The sequence below is a fragment of the Typopeltis vanoorti genome, chromosome 6 (genome assembly GCF_054136105.1).
Source record: "Typopeltis vanoorti isolate ZY-2024b chromosome 6, IOZ_Tvanoo_1.0, whole genome shotgun sequence".
NCBI classification, from domain to species: domain Eukaryota; kingdom Metazoa; phylum Arthropoda; class Arachnida; order Uropygi; family Thelyphonidae; genus Typopeltis; species Typopeltis vanoorti.
Genome location: NC_143554.1, coordinates 144,193,421 through 144,212,602, shown reverse-complemented (window position 1 = coordinate 144,212,602; position 19,182 = coordinate 144,193,421). Strand labels below are relative to the sequence as shown.

Genomic DNA, 19,182 nt, shown 5'->3' with positions numbered 1-19,182 from the left:
TCTGTCAGAATGTCATCCTCGTTCAATAATTTTTGGGTGAATGAACTCTCAGTACTACAGTTTCATTCCTCTTATTTTGAATACTTTTAACATTCTTAATCATACACACAAGCCCACTCTATAACTATCTTGTGATATATGTGGAATCTTTGAAATTATTCCTATACTAACTCTCGTTATTTTCATAACAGCCTCAGTTGCTTAATCATTTTACAACCATGAGAACATGTCTTAAGTACCCTTTCATCAAGCACACTTCTCACAATCAAATCTCCATAAAAATCCACACTAGCATACATTTACACCTGCTTTCTGTATATAACAATTTTCTCCTTAAGTGTCATCTCAGCTCAGTATGTAAAGACCCAAAAGAAGTAAACTGGCCCAAAAAAGGAAACATTATTAACGGATTTTCTACCTTTGCTGCTCTTGCCATCATTAAAAACAGCTCAACAATCGCTCTCTCTCTCTCTCTCTCTCACTCTCTATTTCTTCTCTTTTATTAGCCAATTTCTTTTACAATCTTCCAATTTCATTCTCTATGCAACTTCATGAAACATTAAAACTGAACAATAGGGATTAATTGGTACATTTTCTTGATGCAGAATGTAAAGAATATGTTCATTCAAATATATCAACTACATTCATGCAATAATTTTCTTAAAATCTTACATTCATTTCCTTCCGTTTAAACTGTTCCTTGCAGTATGAGCATTCCTCATCTAATTCAGGACAGATATCTTTAATATGATCATTTAATTCACATAAATGTAACTGAATGCTACAATGGGTACACTGGATCACAGAAAAGTCACAAATGATTTCATGACTCTATAAAAAATGCAAATGAAATTTTGTTGTTAATTTCACATTTTAGAAATAGCACTTGAGAATTATAAAGGAGACATATCTAAGACTGCAAAAGAAATTATAAAATATGCATAAATATATATCTATTTTGAAAAGAAAATTGAATGACTATCTTGAATGATTAAAAAGAAGGTAAGTAGCAAGAAGCCAGTGCACAATCAATGTTCAAATAATTAAAGTCAACCATTATGATGATTACTCATTTACTACGTATCATATTTATTTGATAATGCATTTCACTGTTATTAGCAACCGACAGCACCCCATATGTATCTGTTTTTTTAGATTTCACCTCACGCTTGATGGTTTCAAACTCACTGGAACATGGAAATCTGTTACTGTAGTCATGCTTTTCCATCCTAACTGGGCTCAAATCATCCAATATCATTAGCAGGCCAGATACAGAAAGAATGGATTTGAAGATGCTTGCAATGTTCATTATTTTATTATATTTACGGCAATTTGCCTGCTTCTGTTAAGGAGGTGCCACAGTTTAAATGCCATTGGCTCTTTTCTCACGGATTCTTAGGGCATTGTAGATGTATATTTATCAATAAATATATTTTGCATAGAGGACAAGAAATTTGCACATACCTTTTTCTGTGTGTTGTGGCTCTTCTTCTTTTGCGTTGTCCAAACTACTGATGCGTGTGTGTGTGTGGGGGGGAGATTTTGGCAAGTGGGAGAATTGAAATAACAAAAGGAAAAAACCCGGGTTTTTTGAATAACATATATATACATATATATTATAAAGGATGGGCGGAGCGTTTTTTATGTTTATATGAGGTGGGAAAGGGTGAAAGGGGTTCAAAACAGCAACTGATTTTTAGAGGGGGGTGAAGCGGTTGACAGGGTGCGGTCCGTTTCGACTATTCTTGGTCGTCATCTGAACACATGGAGGAAGTGGATGCTATGTCATGTCAGGTAAGTGCTTCTGCTTTTGAAGTGTTTGTGTTATCACCTATTGGTCGGGGTTGTGACCTCAATTTTATGTTGAGTAGCTTCCAAACCTCAGAGATTATGTAGGTCCTGCGTACGTTGATAGAGTTCGCGTCACACTTTATGGCTATTGTTTCTGATATTCTAAGCATTGTTTCATTGTCTTGTCTGTCTATTATGATGGCCTTGTCGATCTGTGGGGTATGTTTTTGTTCAAGAGCGTGGAAAGCTATTTCCATTTTTCCTGTGCTTTGTATTCGATTTTTCTTTTTGATGTTGCGTTTTTTAGTATTTAAATGTTCTGGAATAGGGATGTTACAATCGTGGAAGTGTTCTTGTAGTCTTACCCATAAAGACCTGATGGTGGAACCTGTGTAAGTGATATCACAGTCTTTTTGGCAGGGAAATTTATAGACTACGTTGTGGTGTTCAAATATTTCTTTTTGTGTCTGAGATTTAGTGGATTTTAGGGGATTTGCCAATTTTTGGTTTGTGGTGAATACCAGTTTGTAGTCAGTATGTTTGAAGATGTATTTGTAGGCTTTGTATGTGTTTTGGGTGTATGGTAGTTTGATAATTTTTTGCGTAGGGAAGTTTATTTTGGTACTTGGGTTGTTTTGGTGGTTATTGGCAGTCTTGTTTGTGTAATTTATTAGTTGCGTAAGACAGTTGCGATTTTCAAAGATCTGCGTTAGTTTTTTTGTTTCTGTGTTTAGATTACTCTGATTGGTTGAAAATTTGTACGCATTTATGAATTGTGATAAGATGACCGATTTTTTAATGGAATATGGATGGTATGAGTGGAAATGGAGGTAATTTCCGATATGTAAGGGTTTGTGGTATACTTTCGTGGATATTTTGTTTTTTGCTCTGGTTAGTGTCAAGTTTAGAAATTGATTGATTTGTCCTGTTCAATTTCTATGGTGAATTTTAGTCTGTTGCTGTAACTGTTTAGGGACGCTTTTAAGGTGGTGATGTGTGTAGGATTTCCAATGCACAGAATATCGTCCATGTATTTGCCATAAAATGTGATGCTGTGGGGGAGGGAAGAGTGGAGTAGGAGTGATTCTATGTATGCTAGGAATAATTCCGCTAGTTGTCCGCTGTGTTTTGGCCCATGGGGAGTCCGAAGATTTGAATGTACATGTTGTTGTTGAACTTGAAGAAGTTTGCCGAGATTATTAGTTTTATTAGGTTGGTAACGTCATTGGGCATTAGTTTAGTACGAGAGTGTAGGGTGAGGTCTTCTGTGAACAGTGCGTATGATGTCTGAAGTTCTGGGGACATCCACGTTGGTGTATAAAGAGGCTGCATCCAATGAAGTGAGGATATCTTCTTGGGATAGGTTTAGGTTTTTTATTTTCTTGAAAAGGTCGTCCGAGTTTTTTATCATGAAGTTAGATGCTGTAATTAATGGTTTGAGAAGTTTTGCTACGAATTTCGATAAAGGAGCTCTAGTGGTGTTTTTGTAGGAGAAAAAAGAAAAATCGAATACAAAGCACAGGAAAAACGGAAATAGCTGTCCACGCCCTTGAACAAAAACATACCCTACAGATCGACAAGACCATCATAATAGACAGACAACATAATGAAACAATGCTTAGAATATCAGAAACAATAGCCATAAAGTGTGACGCAAACTCTATCAATGTACACAGGCCCTACATAATCTCCGAGGTTTGGAAGCTACACAACATAAAATTGAGGTCACAACCCCGACCAATAGGCGATAACACAAACACTTCAAAAGCAGAAGCACCTACCCGACCTGACATAGCATCCACTTCCTCCATGTGTTCAGACGACGACCAAGAATAGTCGAAACGGACCGCACCTCATCAAACCCTTCCCCCCCTCTAAAAATCAGTTGCTGTTTTCAATTCCTTTCACCCTTTCCCACCTCATATAAATATAAAAAACGCTCCGCCCATTCTTTATAATATATATGTATATATATGTTATTCAAAAAAACCGGGTTTTTTCCATTTGTTATTTCAATTCTCCCACTTGCCAAAATCCCCCCCCACACACACACACAGTAGTTTGGACAACGCGAAAGACGAAGAGCCACAACACCCAGAAAAAGGTATGTGCAAATTTCTTGTCCTCTATGCAACATATATTTATTGATAAATGTACATCTACAATGCCCTAAGAATCCGTGAGAAAAGAGCCAATGGCATTTAAACTGGGGCACCTCCTAAACATAAGCAGGCAAATAGCTGTAAATATAATAGTTTGTTAAGAGTAGTAACATAGGAGTTTTCTCAGAAATAATATCCATAGTTCATTATTTTATTATTATTAACACCAGGCCTCAATAGAGTCAAAAGACTCATCATAGGAGGTACACAATGCTATACACAAAATCCATCAAAAGTACTCTTTAAACTCATTCAGTGTAACTGCACTCACCACAGTGTCAGACAATGCACTGCTACTCAACAACCACACTCCATGCAAAGAACTCTCTCCTCACATCCTCTTTATGCAGTTTCTAGAGATGGCCTGTTGTTCTATTCCCCTCCCCCATTCTATGAAAAATTTCTTTCATGTTAATCTGGTAATTATGTCTCAATCATATCTCCCCCACTTCCTCCTGTTCACATGGCTTTGCAAATCTGTCTTCATACTCTACATTCCAAATCCCACTTACCACTTTAGTAAATCTTCTCTGGACCCTTTCTAACATATCCTCATCACAATGAAAACCCAGTGACCAAATCTGTGCACAATAATCCACATGAAGCCTTATACAATGGAACCAGAACCTTTTTATTTCTACATGTTAATGTCCTCCACAGAACTGCCATAATCTGATGTGATGACTTCATAACTTGCATAATATGACCTCTGAACTTCAACACTCCAAGCTCTCTCATCTCCTGAATGTCATCCAAAATTTTCCCACTTACTGTAAAGTTTGCATCCCATTAGAACCTCCGTAGCTCAATCATTATAGACAAAGCCATTTGGTCGGAAAGACCTGGGTTCCATTCCTGTTCATGATGTGAGGAACTTTAATCTCGTCTCTTTTGACTAAAAAGGTGAGTTAACCAGTCTCATACGGAGGTAGAGCGTTTTCACCTGGAAACTCAGGTTTTTCATCGCTCAGAACAGGCAAACCAGCCTGTGAACACACAATTGATCTACAGTAATAAATATATACTTATCCCTTATTAGGAGGGCTCAACCTATCCTAAGGGATAGTGGAGGATAGGAGAAGTTAGGGAGCCCTTTCATGTAGGCTCCCTTGGAAACCCCCCCCATGAATAAATAAAAAAATCCTATTATTGCCTACTAGATTTTAGAATATTACACTTTCCAACAGTGAACTGACAGTTCCATTCTGCCCACTCAATACAATCTATTTAAGTCCTCCTAAAGCCACAATAGAGGCCTTAGGAGGACTTTGCTCCTCCTCCTCCTAACCATGTGAAGCCTGCTAAGGCTTCACAAAGTTATGATGGATCAAAGAGATTCCCTTGTAACTCTCCTCAGCCTTTCATCATTTGCAAACAGTTGTATATCACCAGTTGAACATCATTAATACACAAATTTAATAACAATGGTGCAAAAACAGATCCCCATACCACACCACTAGTGACTTTCCTCTTCTGTTATACTACACTCTCATACACAACTTGCTGACACCTATCTGAGAGCCAGTTCTATCGAACTCATTAATCTATCATCCAATCCCATATGTTCCACTTTAGTTACCAAATTGTGGAGTGGCAATTTATCAATGCCTGTGCAAAATCTAAGTATATTACTGTATATGCATCTCCCTTGTCCGATACAGTCATCACCTTTTTACAGTACATAAACAAGTTGATAAAACACAACATACATTTTCAACCACACTTTTATCTTTCACTCTACTCAATAACCTCCTAATATCCATTCTTACATTCTCCTATGTCCAACAAAATCATTTGTTCCCACAACCTCTACTAACTCTCTTGATTGTTTCCTCCTCGTATCCAAAGTATGAATTATCCCTCATTTACCACACTTGTAATAATGGAATATCCATACATCACTATTTGCAAATCATTTGTCAGTTCATTTTTTATTCTTTCCTTCATCTTATCCTTTTGCTTTCTTTCTTTCTACTCATCCACCAAACTTCTAATCTTACTGAGCACATCAATTAAACAATTATTCAATGTGAAGGGATGAGTGGTACAAAGCTACCAAATGTCACTCCTACTTTTGCAACTTCTTTACAGATCTTATTAATAATGCAAAAGAGGAAAGGAAAAGCATAATAATAAGTGTTAGATATGACATTCATAAAATATGCAGATGGCATTTTCATAAATGAAGATATCAAACCTAATCTACATTTCCAAAGAGCAAAATTAGTAAAAATATGAAAAAAAAAATTACCATCAACAAGATAAAAATAAATAAAATAAAGATCAGAAGAAATACAGAGAAAGTAACAATAAACCTAAACAATTAATTAATAGAAAAAGTAAATTTTTCAATTTACTTGTTCAGAATCTTTATAGAATGGACAATGATGACTAAATTACAAAAAAAATGGAGCAGTTGTTTTCACCAGGGAACCAGGGCGAACAGCGAAAAGTCAGCTACTGGAACAAATCTGAAAACAAACCCCAACTCAACATCACCAGAGTTAAAGATCGGTACTATCAACGTAAGAAGCCTGAATGGCAAAAAAATGGAGCTAGATGAGGAATTAGATAAGTACCAGATCGACATAATAGGGGTGACTGAAACAAAAAAGACAAAAACTGGTGAGATCTTTCTGAGCAATAAATACAAAATGTTATATTCAGGCAATGACAATCAAAGAAAAGAAGGAGCAGCCATAGTATTCAACACAAAATACGAGGCAAATCTTCTTGAATGGCAGTCAGTCTCAAGTAGAGTAATGTGGGCAAATATGAGAATGGGAAACTGGACAATGAGACTTATTTGTGCCTATGGTCCCACAGAAGGTTCTACTAAGGTAGAAGTGGAGGAATTTTTTGAGGCTTTAGAAAAAGCAACTGACACAATGAAAGAGGAAAAGTTGGTCCTTGTTGGAGATCAAAATAGCAGAGTAGGAAATGATTGTGAGACATACAAAAATATTTTGGGAAAATTTGGATAAAAGAGCAAAGCTAATAATAATGGCAAATATCTGTTGGATTTCTGCTCAGGACATGGACTGGTTATTACTAACACCATGTTCCAACATAAAATGTGCACAAATTCACATCGAGAGAAGAGGCTAGGAATAAGAAAAGTCTCATTGACTAGGTTATTGTTGATAGTGATGTTTCAAATCCCCTAGTGATCAAATCCAATTTCAAATCCCCTGTACACTCTGGTGCAAGACACCAGCGTGTACAGGGGATTTGAAATTGGAAGTGATCACTATTTAGTCTTGAGCAGGATAAAATTGAATTTCATATTGAAAAGAATAACATGTAAGAAAGTTTTAAAGCGAATAAAAGTTGAGCAGCTCTCAGATGTGAAATGTAGACTAAAATACAGAAAGATTATTGAAAAGAAAATGAAAGAGTTTGAGAACAGGAATCAAATCTTGGAGATTCAGTGGCAAACTCTGAAGAAAACATTGATTGATTCTGCCAGAGAGGCATGTGGTGAGGTTGTGTGCAAGGATAAAAAAATTAGAACTCCCTGGTGGACACAGGAAGTTAAAGAGGCAGTGAAGGAAAAGAAGAAAGCATATCAAAAGTTCCTGGCAAATAAGTCAGCTTTTACTCTTACAGAATACAGAGACAAATGTAAGAAAGCTAAACAGTGTGTAAAACTAGCTAAACAAAAGTCAATGGAGAACTTTGGCAAGAATATAGAAAATAAATATCAAGAAGGTGGCAAAATATTCTGGAGGTTGTTGAAGAAGCTTAGGAATGGAGGAAAGAGTGCTGTAAAAGGAGTTAGAGATGATAAAGGTGACATGAAAACAGGAGAAAAAGATATCTTTGAAGTATGGAGTAATTACTCTGAAAAACTGCTAAATGAAACAAGCAGTGATGACAGCATAGTGATAAAAAACACTGACCAGGCATGCAGTCAGGAATACATATCCATAATTGAAGTAGAAATAGCCATCAAAGGCTTGAAATGTGGAAAGGCAGCAGGAGTAGATGACATTCGACCAGAAATGCTGAAGTATGGTGGTATAAAAGTCTTACAGTGGCTGCACTGCATAGTTCAGAAAGCCTGGACAGAGGGACGAATTCCCGATGATTGGAGTAGAGCTCTCATAGTACCCATATATAAAAAGGGAAATAAAACTGAATGTGAGAATTACAGAGGTATTTCCCTACTGAGTGTTCCTGGCAAGATCTATGCAAGTATACTTGAGAAACAGTTGAGAAGAATTGTGGAAGAAAAGCTTGGTGAAGAACAAGCTGGATTCAGGCCAAATAGAGGCTGTCAGGATCAGATCTTCACTTTACGACAAATAGTCGAGAAAGCATGGGAATATAACAAAGATCTGTATTTAAGTTTTGTCGATTTGGAAAAGGCATATGACAAGGTGCCAAGAGAGAAGCTATTCAATACGCTGCAGTTATATGGTGTCAATGGGGCATTATATCAAGCGATACTTAGTCTTTATTTGAGTTGTAAGTCAGCAGTTAGAATTGAAGGAAGTACAGGAAGATGGTTTAATGTTAAATCTGGTGTGAGACTAGGATGTACATTATCCCCTCTGTTATTCATTATCTATATGGATCACATTATGAAGGAAAGTGGTATTAAACCTGATATCAAAATTGGAAATGTTAATGTCAGCTCTTTGCTTTATGCGGATGATGTTATACTTCTAAATAAATCCGCTACAAGTCTGCAAGATTCTCTGACTAAATTGAATAGCTGTTGTAATAGATATGGTATGAAGGTCAGCAATAAAAAGACAAAGACAATGAAAATAGGCAGAATCATTGAAAATGTCAACTGTGTTGTGAATGGAGAACCTGTGGAACAAGTAAAACATTTCAGCTACTTAGGCCGATTTTTACTGAAGATGGTAAATTAAATATGGAAATAGACAATAGAATCAGCAAAGCTGGTATGGTGGGAAGTCAATTGAATAAATTCATATGGAATAAGAGAGAAATTAGTCGGAACACTAAATTAGCTTATACAAGGCAGTGTTCAAACCAGTTTTAACTTATGGATATGAGAGCTGGTTCAGAAGTAAAACACTTGACCAAAGACTAGAGACTGCAGATATGAGAGTCCTGCGAAAGATTAGTGGCATGAACAGATGGCATCAATGGCAATATCATATTAAAAATGAGGATATTAGGAAAGAACTTGACATTGTCAGCATCCAGGAATGCGTTAGCAGAGCTAATCTCAGGTGGTATGGTCACTTAAATAGAATGGGAGAGGAAAGATTAGCAAAACAAGTGTTCTCTGCCAAGTTGGCAGGAAAACAATCCAGAGGAAGACCAAGATATAGGTGGATTGATATGGTACAAAGTGTCTTAGATGATAGAAATATAAAATCTGATAATGTTGGAGTCTTGACAAGTAACAGACTGATTTGGAGGAAAATTGTAGATAGGAAGTTAGTAATGATGTAATTTTTTCATGTAGTACTGTCATATCCTGTACACCCCTAGAGGGTACATGGCAGGAATTTGATGATGATGATGATGATGGAGCAGTAAGGGCAACAGACCTGGAATGGAAAAAACAGATATGAGTGGATTAAGAAATAGACAGAAAAATAAGAATAAAATAATAAGAAGAGATATCAAAATGGCAACATGAAATATAAGGACAATGAAACAAATAGGAAAGATGAATGAAGTTCGAATTAAATGCCGATATATAAAATAGACCTCATTGCATTATAAGAAATACAATGGCAAGGACAAAGGAGAATCGATAAACATTATAGTATTATTTAAAGTAGTCCCAATGAATGACCTGGTCAGTTGTGTACTGGCTTCATATTAAGCAAAGAAATATGGAAAAGTATGACTAAACATACACATGTAACCACAGTAATAAGATTGGGGACTTGGGAGACTTTAATCTTATTACTGTGGTTACATGTGTACGTTTGGTCATGAATACTCCACAGGTTTCATTATTTCATAACATTTCATAACAATATTAAATTATGTGTTTTCTGCACAGAATCTAACATATGTATTCACTGAAATATAACAAACATTTCCAGGTAATACCATTAATTAAAATCTCACTTTAATTTCTTTTCGTTTAAACTGTTTCTTGCAGTAAGAACATTCCTCATCTATCTCAGGACACGCATCTTTAACATGATCATTTAATTCACCTAAACGAATTTCAGTGCTGCAGTAGGGACACTGAATTGTAGACAAATCACATATGCCTTCATGAGTCTATGGAAAATAAAACACCAAATGAGAACTTATGTTTAATTTAACACAGTAATCTTTTAAGAGGTTGATGTCAAAACAAAAATTTTAATATTTTTTAGAAAAAAAAAATTTTTTTTTCTACAAAAGAGATGCATGCTGTTTTGTAGAATTATGTAACATTTATTGAATGAGTAGCCTATGTTTATATGAAACATACTTTAGTTATCTTACCTGTCTAAGGTGCTGACTAAATTAGTAGAAATTAGCCTTTCTAGCATGAATCCCTAACACTGGAAAATGACTAGTCATATGTCACAAGCAGTTCTGAAGCAATTCCATCTGTTATTACTGACCTGTCTTTCTTCACATTCATAGTGTGCATCACTCAACTGCATATTAACTGATAAAGATTTATATTTCTCATATTTCTTGTAATGCAATGAGGTCTATTTTATATTTCAACATTTCATTAGCAACTTCATTTATCTTTCCTATTTGTTTCATTGTCTTTACATTCCATGTTGCCATTTTGATATCTCTTCTTATTATTTTATTCTTATTTTTCTGCCTATTTCTTAATCCACTCACATCCTTTTTTCCATTCCAGGTCTGTTGCCATTGAGTACTATTTCGAGGTTTCATTTGTGGTTTCATAACATAAAGGTATTTTATGTGATTGAGCTGCTAGCCCAATGCACAACCCTCCTCCTTTATCCAAGCTTGGGATTGGCTGAAGTGATCACTACTCAGAGTTATGAACTGCAGGCAGAGTTATGCCACAAGCACTGCATTTCACAGAATCCTGTAGTGTGCTGTGTAAAATGTAGTCTTTAAATTGTAGGGGACTCACCAATAAGCCATTGGCAAACTGAATTGTGGCTGCTGCCATTATTCAAACTCTGCACAAAGAATACTGACAAACAATACAAAATATTATGCTAAAGTACAAATTTCTCAAGTGCAAACTATCCGCAGACTATGTGTTCTATCTAACTTAGATTCCACATGAATTTAAAGTAAAATAGTGATATGGGAGAAAGCCTTTATAACTAATTAAATATTTTCCGTATATATATATATATATATATATATATATATATGAAACGTACTATTAACTCGGGGTTGGGATATGTTCATTTTTTAAATTAACTGACTTAAACCCGAGAATTATAACACAATGACATTTATTTGAAAAAAACGCAACATGTTTCGTCAAAAATGACTTCTTCAGGCGATAAGAACATAGAAAGACAATAAAAGACACTTAAATTAACATTGACACACTCTAAAGCTATACAACTATAAAGCCATAATATTCGACTGTAAATTACAGTTATGAGCTTGAAACACTATCCAAAAAGCTGAGCAGAATTCTAAAGAAGTTTAACATAAAAACGTGCTTCTCGACTCTGCCAAAAATAAGATCACGCTTCAACAACTATAAACAACCTCACAACCTTCTACAATTCCCAGGTGTATACAAGGTCACTTGTGAATGCGGAAAGCCTTACTATGGACAGACAGAAAAATCTATCTTACTACGTCTCGAAGAGCATCAGAGAGACATTGCCTATAAGAGAACCAGAGCTACTGCTCTGTCGGGCCATGTCCTGCTTTCAATAAACACGAACAACGAAGGCCACCAACATGAAATAGATTGGACATTGACTTCAAACCTACACATCAGCCATGATGAAATAGAGCGCCGCATTGTCGAGTCAAGGGAAATCACCTTAGACCCTTTTCATTTGAATAATAATCTTAGCTATAATTTGGCAGACTCTTTCAACTCTACTATTAGATACTGGAGATCGCGTGATTCCACACACGCACAGGTGTACAACAATGGAACTTTAACTCGGACTGTAGTTCAAGCTCATAACTGTAATTTACAGTCGAATATTATGGCTTTATAGTTGTATAGCTTTAGAGTGTGTCAATGTTAATTTAAGTGTCTTTTATTGTCTTTCTATGTTCTTATCGCCTGAAGAAGTCATTTTTGACGAAACATGTTGCGTTTTTTTCAAATAAATGTCATTGTGTTATAATTCTCGGGTTTAAGTCAGTTAATTTAAAAAATGAATATATATATATATATATATATATATATATATATATATATATATATATATATATTTTTTTTTTTTTAATTTAGGCTGTGCATTAGACAGGTAAGGATAAATGTATTTTTTTTAAATAAAGATTCAATTTCCAATGAGTAGTTCTGCAAGAAATAAATCATATTCTTCTTCAACAGTTGCTAGTAATGATAACTATATATATGATTGATGTTGATGTTCCTTCTTGAGCAAACACATGGACTAAGATTGCTTTTATTGATGCTTCTGTTCTTTTCTTGGCTCTTAAATGACAACAGAGAAGAATCAATAAACATTATAGTATTATTTATAGTGGTCCCAATGAACAACCTGGCAGTTGTGTACTGGCTTCATATTAAGCAAAGAAATAAGGAAAAGTATGACTAAACATACACACATAACCACAGTAATAGGATTGGAGACTTGGGAGATTTTAATCTTATTACTGTGGTTACATGTGTATGTTTAGTCATGAATGCTCCACAAGTTTCATTATACAACAATGGAAAAGTATGTTAGAATACGAAGCTATTAGTGATCAACTATGTAAAAGAAGACTAAAACGAAAATTTAGAAATGTTAGTAATTAGAAACATTAGTAATTTCAGCTCATGCACCAACTGAGGAGAAAGAAGAAATTGATAAAGAGAGATTTTATGAGCAACTTGACAGAGTTTGCTGTAAGATACAAAGGTATGATAATTTATTAATCAGGGGAGACTTTAACCTCAAGATTGGGAAAGATGAATATCAAAAGCAAGTGGAAGGAATATTGAAGTTACATGATAAAAACAATGAAAATGTTGATTTACTGATGTAATTTGCAATCAGAATCAAATTATTCAAAAGAAACACATCATTCTCACATAAAGCAGGCTGACTATATTTCCTTGAGACAAAAACGGGACATTGGGATGACGAAAATGGGATGGGGGTTATGTAAAATTCTGTATTCATGAAAAAGTAAGACGATAAAAAAAGTTTTATTACATAAACATATTGAGCTTACCATTATTCTTCAGTGACAGAACTCATACAAAAATTTATGCAGACGTAGGGGGGGGGGACTGTATTTCACCATGATCCACGATTGTGCAATGAATATTTCTCCAATGAAGTGATCCTACGTAGAAAATTTCGGTCTTTCAACACCTTATCATAAAACTTCTTACACTTCATGATGCAATTTTGTCTTACAACTAACACAGCCCTCATTGTCTCAACACTTAATCTAGAGTTCTCCTTTGACCACATACTATTCATAACAGAAAATATTCTCTCAACGGGGGGGACTGTATTTCACCATGATCCATGATCGTGAAATGAATATTTCTCCGATGAAGTGATCCTACGTAGAAAATTTTGGTCTTTCAACACCTTATCATAAAACTTCTTACACTCCATGACGCAATTTTGTCTTACAACTAACATAGCCCTCATTGTCTCAACACTTGTCTCTCACCTCATTGTCTCTAGATTTCTCCTTTGACCATATACTGTTCATAACAGAAAATATTCTCTCAACAGGCAGTGTACTTCTTAGAAGACAAAGAATAAACTCTACAATATTACAAAAGTCTTGAAAGTCTAGGCGTTTTTCGCTCATTTCAGAAAAATCTGTACTTTTGTTCCATCATTACACAGCTTGTCCACTTGAAGAAATTTGAATTCTTTCTGGAGATCATCATTAAAATTGCAGTTTCACCTCTTTATAAAATCTTTAAAAAATAAGACCTAAAACTTTAAAAGAATATGAAATTTAAACCACTGACATTGAATAACAAAGCCAACTGTTAGCATACAAGCAAAACAAAAACTAATGCTACAGCAGAACAAACGCCACGTCCAAGACGAGCAAGTGTTGCCAACATGTATTTATTATTTTCTCTGAATAAATAAATCACTGAAGATATTAATATTTATTATCGAACAATCCGAACTCCATTGTTATACAAATAACTGGCATCCATGATACTGATAAACAATTATAGGTTATGAATAATAATTTATGATTGACCAATATTAAAGTATATTTATAGTTTTTATTAAAAACGGGACAAAATTGACATTTTTATTAAAACAACGGGACGGCCAGGAAATATGAAAAAATGGTACTGTCCCGTTCAAAATGGTATATATGGTCAGCCTAACATAAAGCAATATTCACCTGGGAACTTGGAGGATACCAGGCATGAATGACATAAACCAGACTGATCATGTTTTAGTCTCGAGACATCATTTCTCCTCTGTCATTGATGTCATAAACAGGTTGAGCTGTAGAGGCCCTAATTGTAACAGTGACCATTATTTAGTGAAAATGATTATAAGAGAAAGATGACAAAAAAGAAGGCTAGGATATGGGACATAAATAAATTTAGTAATGATGTAAAAGAAGCTAAGAAATACCAAGATAACTTGAAAACCAAATTAACTAAAACTGAAAATAACATAGCAGATAGATTTAATAGGATGGAAAATGGATTAGAATAGAAAATATGATTAAAGATGTGGCTGCTGAAATGATAGGTGAAAAGAAAATAACTCATAACAAAGAATGGTTTGATGAAAAATGTGATGCAGCTATAAAAGAGAAGAACAGAGCTAGCGCACAAATGATGCAGTTAAATAGTAGAAGTAATTAGGAACGACATAATGAACTCAGAAGAAAAGCAAATAATATACTTAAAAAACAAAGAAAAAGAAAATGATTATGAAACAAATAAAAGAAATAGGTCCATGTGGTTAGCCTAGTAGCTGTGAGCTTCGCAACCACATGCCTGGGGAAGGAATGTCCTAGGTTCAATTCCCGTCGGTGACATGAAGAGCTGAAGGATGTTCCTCAGCCATAGCCAAGTTAGCCGGTCTTGGGCATGGACAGTAGGGTTTTCCCCCAGTTTATCCTGGGGTTTTTCATCCTGCAAAGCAGGCAAACTGGCCTCGAGAACTCAACACTATGGACATAGGATATAGCAGGGCATAGGGCTGACCACCTTATCCTGTGAACAGTTTGAGGTCCGATGATTAATAAACCCTCGACACCGCAAGATAAAAGAGGGTAAAAAGAAAATGAGATGAGATAAGATAAAAGAAATAGAGCAACTTAATACTCAAAATGAAAGTAGAAAATTTTATGCTGGTGTCCAAAAAATGTAAAAAGGATTTCAACCAAGAACCAGTGCATGTAAAGATAAGAAAGGAAATTTACTAGGAGAAGAAAAGAAAATAGTAGAGAGATGAGCAGAATATTTTAAGGATTTATTAAATAGAGAAGAAAATGGGAAAAATATTCATTTAGAAACAAGAAGGTACACTAATGCCAAAAATAATACCCCCTAAAACCACTGACAATTAGTGGATTGAAGCTAAAATATGAAAACTGAGTAATAATAAAGCGCCGAGAGATGATAATATAGTGCAGAATTACTGAAACACGAGGGGATTCAATGTGTTTGATACTACAGGATATATTTTTAACAGTCTGGTCCAAGGAAGAAATGCCAGACTACTGAAATGTTGGCATAATCTGTCCTATTTATAAAAAAGGAGATAAATTTGACTGTAGTAACCAAAGGGATATTATGTTAATTAATGTAGTTTCTAAAATTCTTTCTTCCATAATAAATGAAAGGCTTAAAGAAATTACCAAAAAAGAAAATAGGAGAATACCAGTGTGGATTTAGATGAAACAGAAGTACCATTAATCAACTTTTCAATATCAGACAGATGATGGAAAAATGTTTGAGCATGCAATAGACCTATATGTTATTTATAGACTTTAAACAAGCATTTGAGTCTAAACAGAGATATTCTACAAAAGGCTATGAAAGAATTAGATATACCACCAAAATTAATCAGATTAGTAATGTTGACGATGGAAAAAACAAAAAGCAAAAAAGTTAAAATAGATAATAAATTTAGTGAACTCTTTGAATTTAATAAAGGTGTAAAACAAGGATATGCACTATTAACAACTTTATTCATCATAGCTTTACATCATATGATTAACAATAGATCAAAGGGGGACAATTTTTAATAAATCAAGTTATTATGTGCCTATGCTGATGATATAGTCATTGTATTAAGAACTAAGAAATGGTTAATTGAGGTGTATAATTAACTGGAAATAAAAACTAATGCTATCAGAACTAAAAGCAATTGATGTAGCACAAAATACAATTTATTTTAAAGTGTTTTATTTTTAAGCGTTTAATTATTATTTTTATTATTTAAATTTTGCTCTTCCCATTTTTTCCCTCACTGGAAGTCGGGCTAGAGTCAACGGAGGACAAAGTAGTTATACTATAGCTTAATCAAATGTATTTTGAAGAACCTTGTGTCCCAAGCATGTGTATAAACACATATTTATATGTGTGCATGTATTCTTCATGATGACATTGATATAAAGGGATCAAAACATTAAGTGTGTTATTTTATCTTAACATCTTTAATAGAACATACACATCAGACATATTAAAGTAAGTGTCATGGCTAACACATATAACAAACGTTATAGAGAATTTATTCAAAAATTCCAATATATTTTATTCAATATATTCAATAAATATTCCAATATATTTCATTAAATGTTACATGGACAGGGATATAGACTGTTAACTACATTCAAAAGATGAATCATAAATCACACGCATTGTGGGAATGGATGCTTGGCGAAGGGGGGGGGGGAGATGACATCAGGCAACACTGAGTCCAGTGGGGTTTAGAGGGGATAATAATAGGTATAGAAGCAGTGACATTTTTATGCTTTATACTTTAATGCGAGGATAATGCTAGGAGCATCCAAAGTGGAGATGAATTGGTGGCTGATAGCATCAGCCTGGCCAAAGATTATTGGTATCTATGAGACGTGGTTGATGGAAGATGATATAATAACAGGAATTGAAGTAGCAGGGTACAGCATTTTTCAACACGATAAGAAAGGAAAATGTGGTGGTGGAGTACTGCTTATGACAAGTGATGACTTATGTTCTCTAAGAGTGGAGGCTTTAGAAGGCAGTGACACTAATGGTTTTGAAAGCATATGGTGTGAGGGAGAAGTGGCAAAGTCAGGATATTTAGTGGAGTGTTGCTACAAACCAAGGAGCACAGAGGATGGGGAGAAGGAGATGTTTAGGCAGTTGAGCTAGACAAGTGCAAGAAGAACGATTATGGGAGATTTTAACTACAGCAGTATAAGCTGGGAAGAGGAAAATGCATGTAGTAATAAGGGAATGGAATTTCTAGAATTTTTGAGGGACAAATGTCTTAGGGAATGTGTAATAGAAGAAACAAGAGGTTCAAGACTTTGGATTTAGTCATAGCATCAGAAGAGCTGATAATATGTGAGATGACATCTCTCCCACCAGTTGGAGAGAGTGACCATGTGGTTTGACTTGGGACATGCAGGAGTATCAGAGAAAAGGGAACATATGTGGAATTATAAGGCAGGTGATTATAATAGCCTTAGATATCGACTAGGGATAGTTCTATGGAGGGCGGAATTGGAAGGCCAGGATATCATTAGTGCTTGGGAAATTGTGAAGGAATATTTGTTAGCAGCAATAGTAAGCTGTATTCCATGGGGGAAGAAGTGGACACAATTTGGTGTAAAGTGGATGACAAACAATACCAAACAGGAACTTCAGTTGAAAAAGAGATTATGAAAGAGAAAAAGGGATATAAGGAGAAGGTGTGGAGGGAAGATACATGAAGAATATAAGATGCAGGCCAGGAGAGTGACCAGTATCGTGAGGAAGGCGAAACTGGAAAAGAGAAGAGATTGGTATTAAGGTCCAAAGCAAATCCTAGGGAATTTTTTAGCTATGTGGCCAGTAGGAGGAGAAATGATTGTGGAAGAATGACACTGCGGGATATAAATGGGAATAGAGTGACTGATGCAGAGGACATAGTGGAATTGTTCAATGAGCACTTTATTGGTGTATTTCATCCTGGAGCAGAAGGTGTTAATACTAGAGGGATAGGGTAGCTTCAGGGTTTAAAAGTGCAAGAGGAGAGTGTGTTCCAAATAGTGAGTACTCTGGATACCAGTAAAGCTGTGGGACTGGATGGGATGGTATTTCACCACAAGTTTTAAGAGAATGTGCTCAAGAACTGACAGCTCCATTGACCTGGCTCTTCAATAAAAGTCTGGCTGGAGGAAAGGTACCCAAGGAATGGAAGGAAGGTAAGATAGTGCTGCTGCAGCACAAGTGAGATAGCAAACTGGAGGTGTCTAATTATAGGCCAGTTTGTGTGTCATCAGTAGTTGTTAAGGTCTTGGAGAAATTAGTGAGGGACTATATACAGCATTGGGCAGATGAGGGTAATGTTATCTGTGAGAACCAACATGGATTTGTTAAGGGGTGCTCTTGCTTCAGTAACATGATTGCCTTTTATAATAAAGTGACAAGAGCAGTTGATGAAGGAAAGGCATATACTGCCATTTTTTTTGGATTTTGCAAACCATCCCTGGACGGCATTTGACAGGGTGCCACGTGATAAGTTGATATTTAAGTTGCAGCACATAGTTTTAAATGTCGGGTTAATCAACTTGATTCAAGATTGGCTGTCTGAAAGGCATCAGAGAGTTGTGTATGGTGGAGCAATATATCAAGGAGTCAGAAGGTTACAAGTGGAGTTCCACAGTGCTCAGTAATGGGACCTGTATTGTTTAACCTTTATATCAATGTAGTGCAGGTGTGGCAGCCATGCAAGACGATTTGAATAAACTAGACAGATGGGCAAATGAATGGGGATGTCGGTTTAATGCAGCAAAATGTAAAGTCTTGAAGTTTGGGAATCCATCAATGTGAGGCTGCATACTCGATTGGAGGAGCTGTACTGGAGGAAGTAGGGGAGACAAGAGATCTGGGATGATGACTGATAGAAAACTGAAATTCAAGGAGCCTATTAAAGATGGTGGTGAAGGT

At 35.4% G+C, this 19,182-nt stretch overlaps 1 protein-coding gene across 2 annotated transcripts in view; it reads right to left on the bottom strand.

Annotated features, from left to right (window-relative positions):
* Positions 1-19,182, bottom strand: part of LOC150106015 (uncharacterized) — a 387,593-nt gene that overhangs the window by 279,188 nt on the left and 89,223 nt on the right. For both annotated transcript variants that reach the window (XM_090393743.1, XM_090393744.1), the window contains exons 5-6: positions 10,020-10,178; positions 673-831 (exon numbers count right to left, since the gene is read on the bottom strand). In XM_090393743.1, coding sequence (XP_090249869.1) covers positions 673-831; positions 10,020-10,178 — 318 coding nt within the window. The remainder of the gene's footprint in view (positions 1-672; positions 832-10,019; positions 10,179-19,182) is intronic.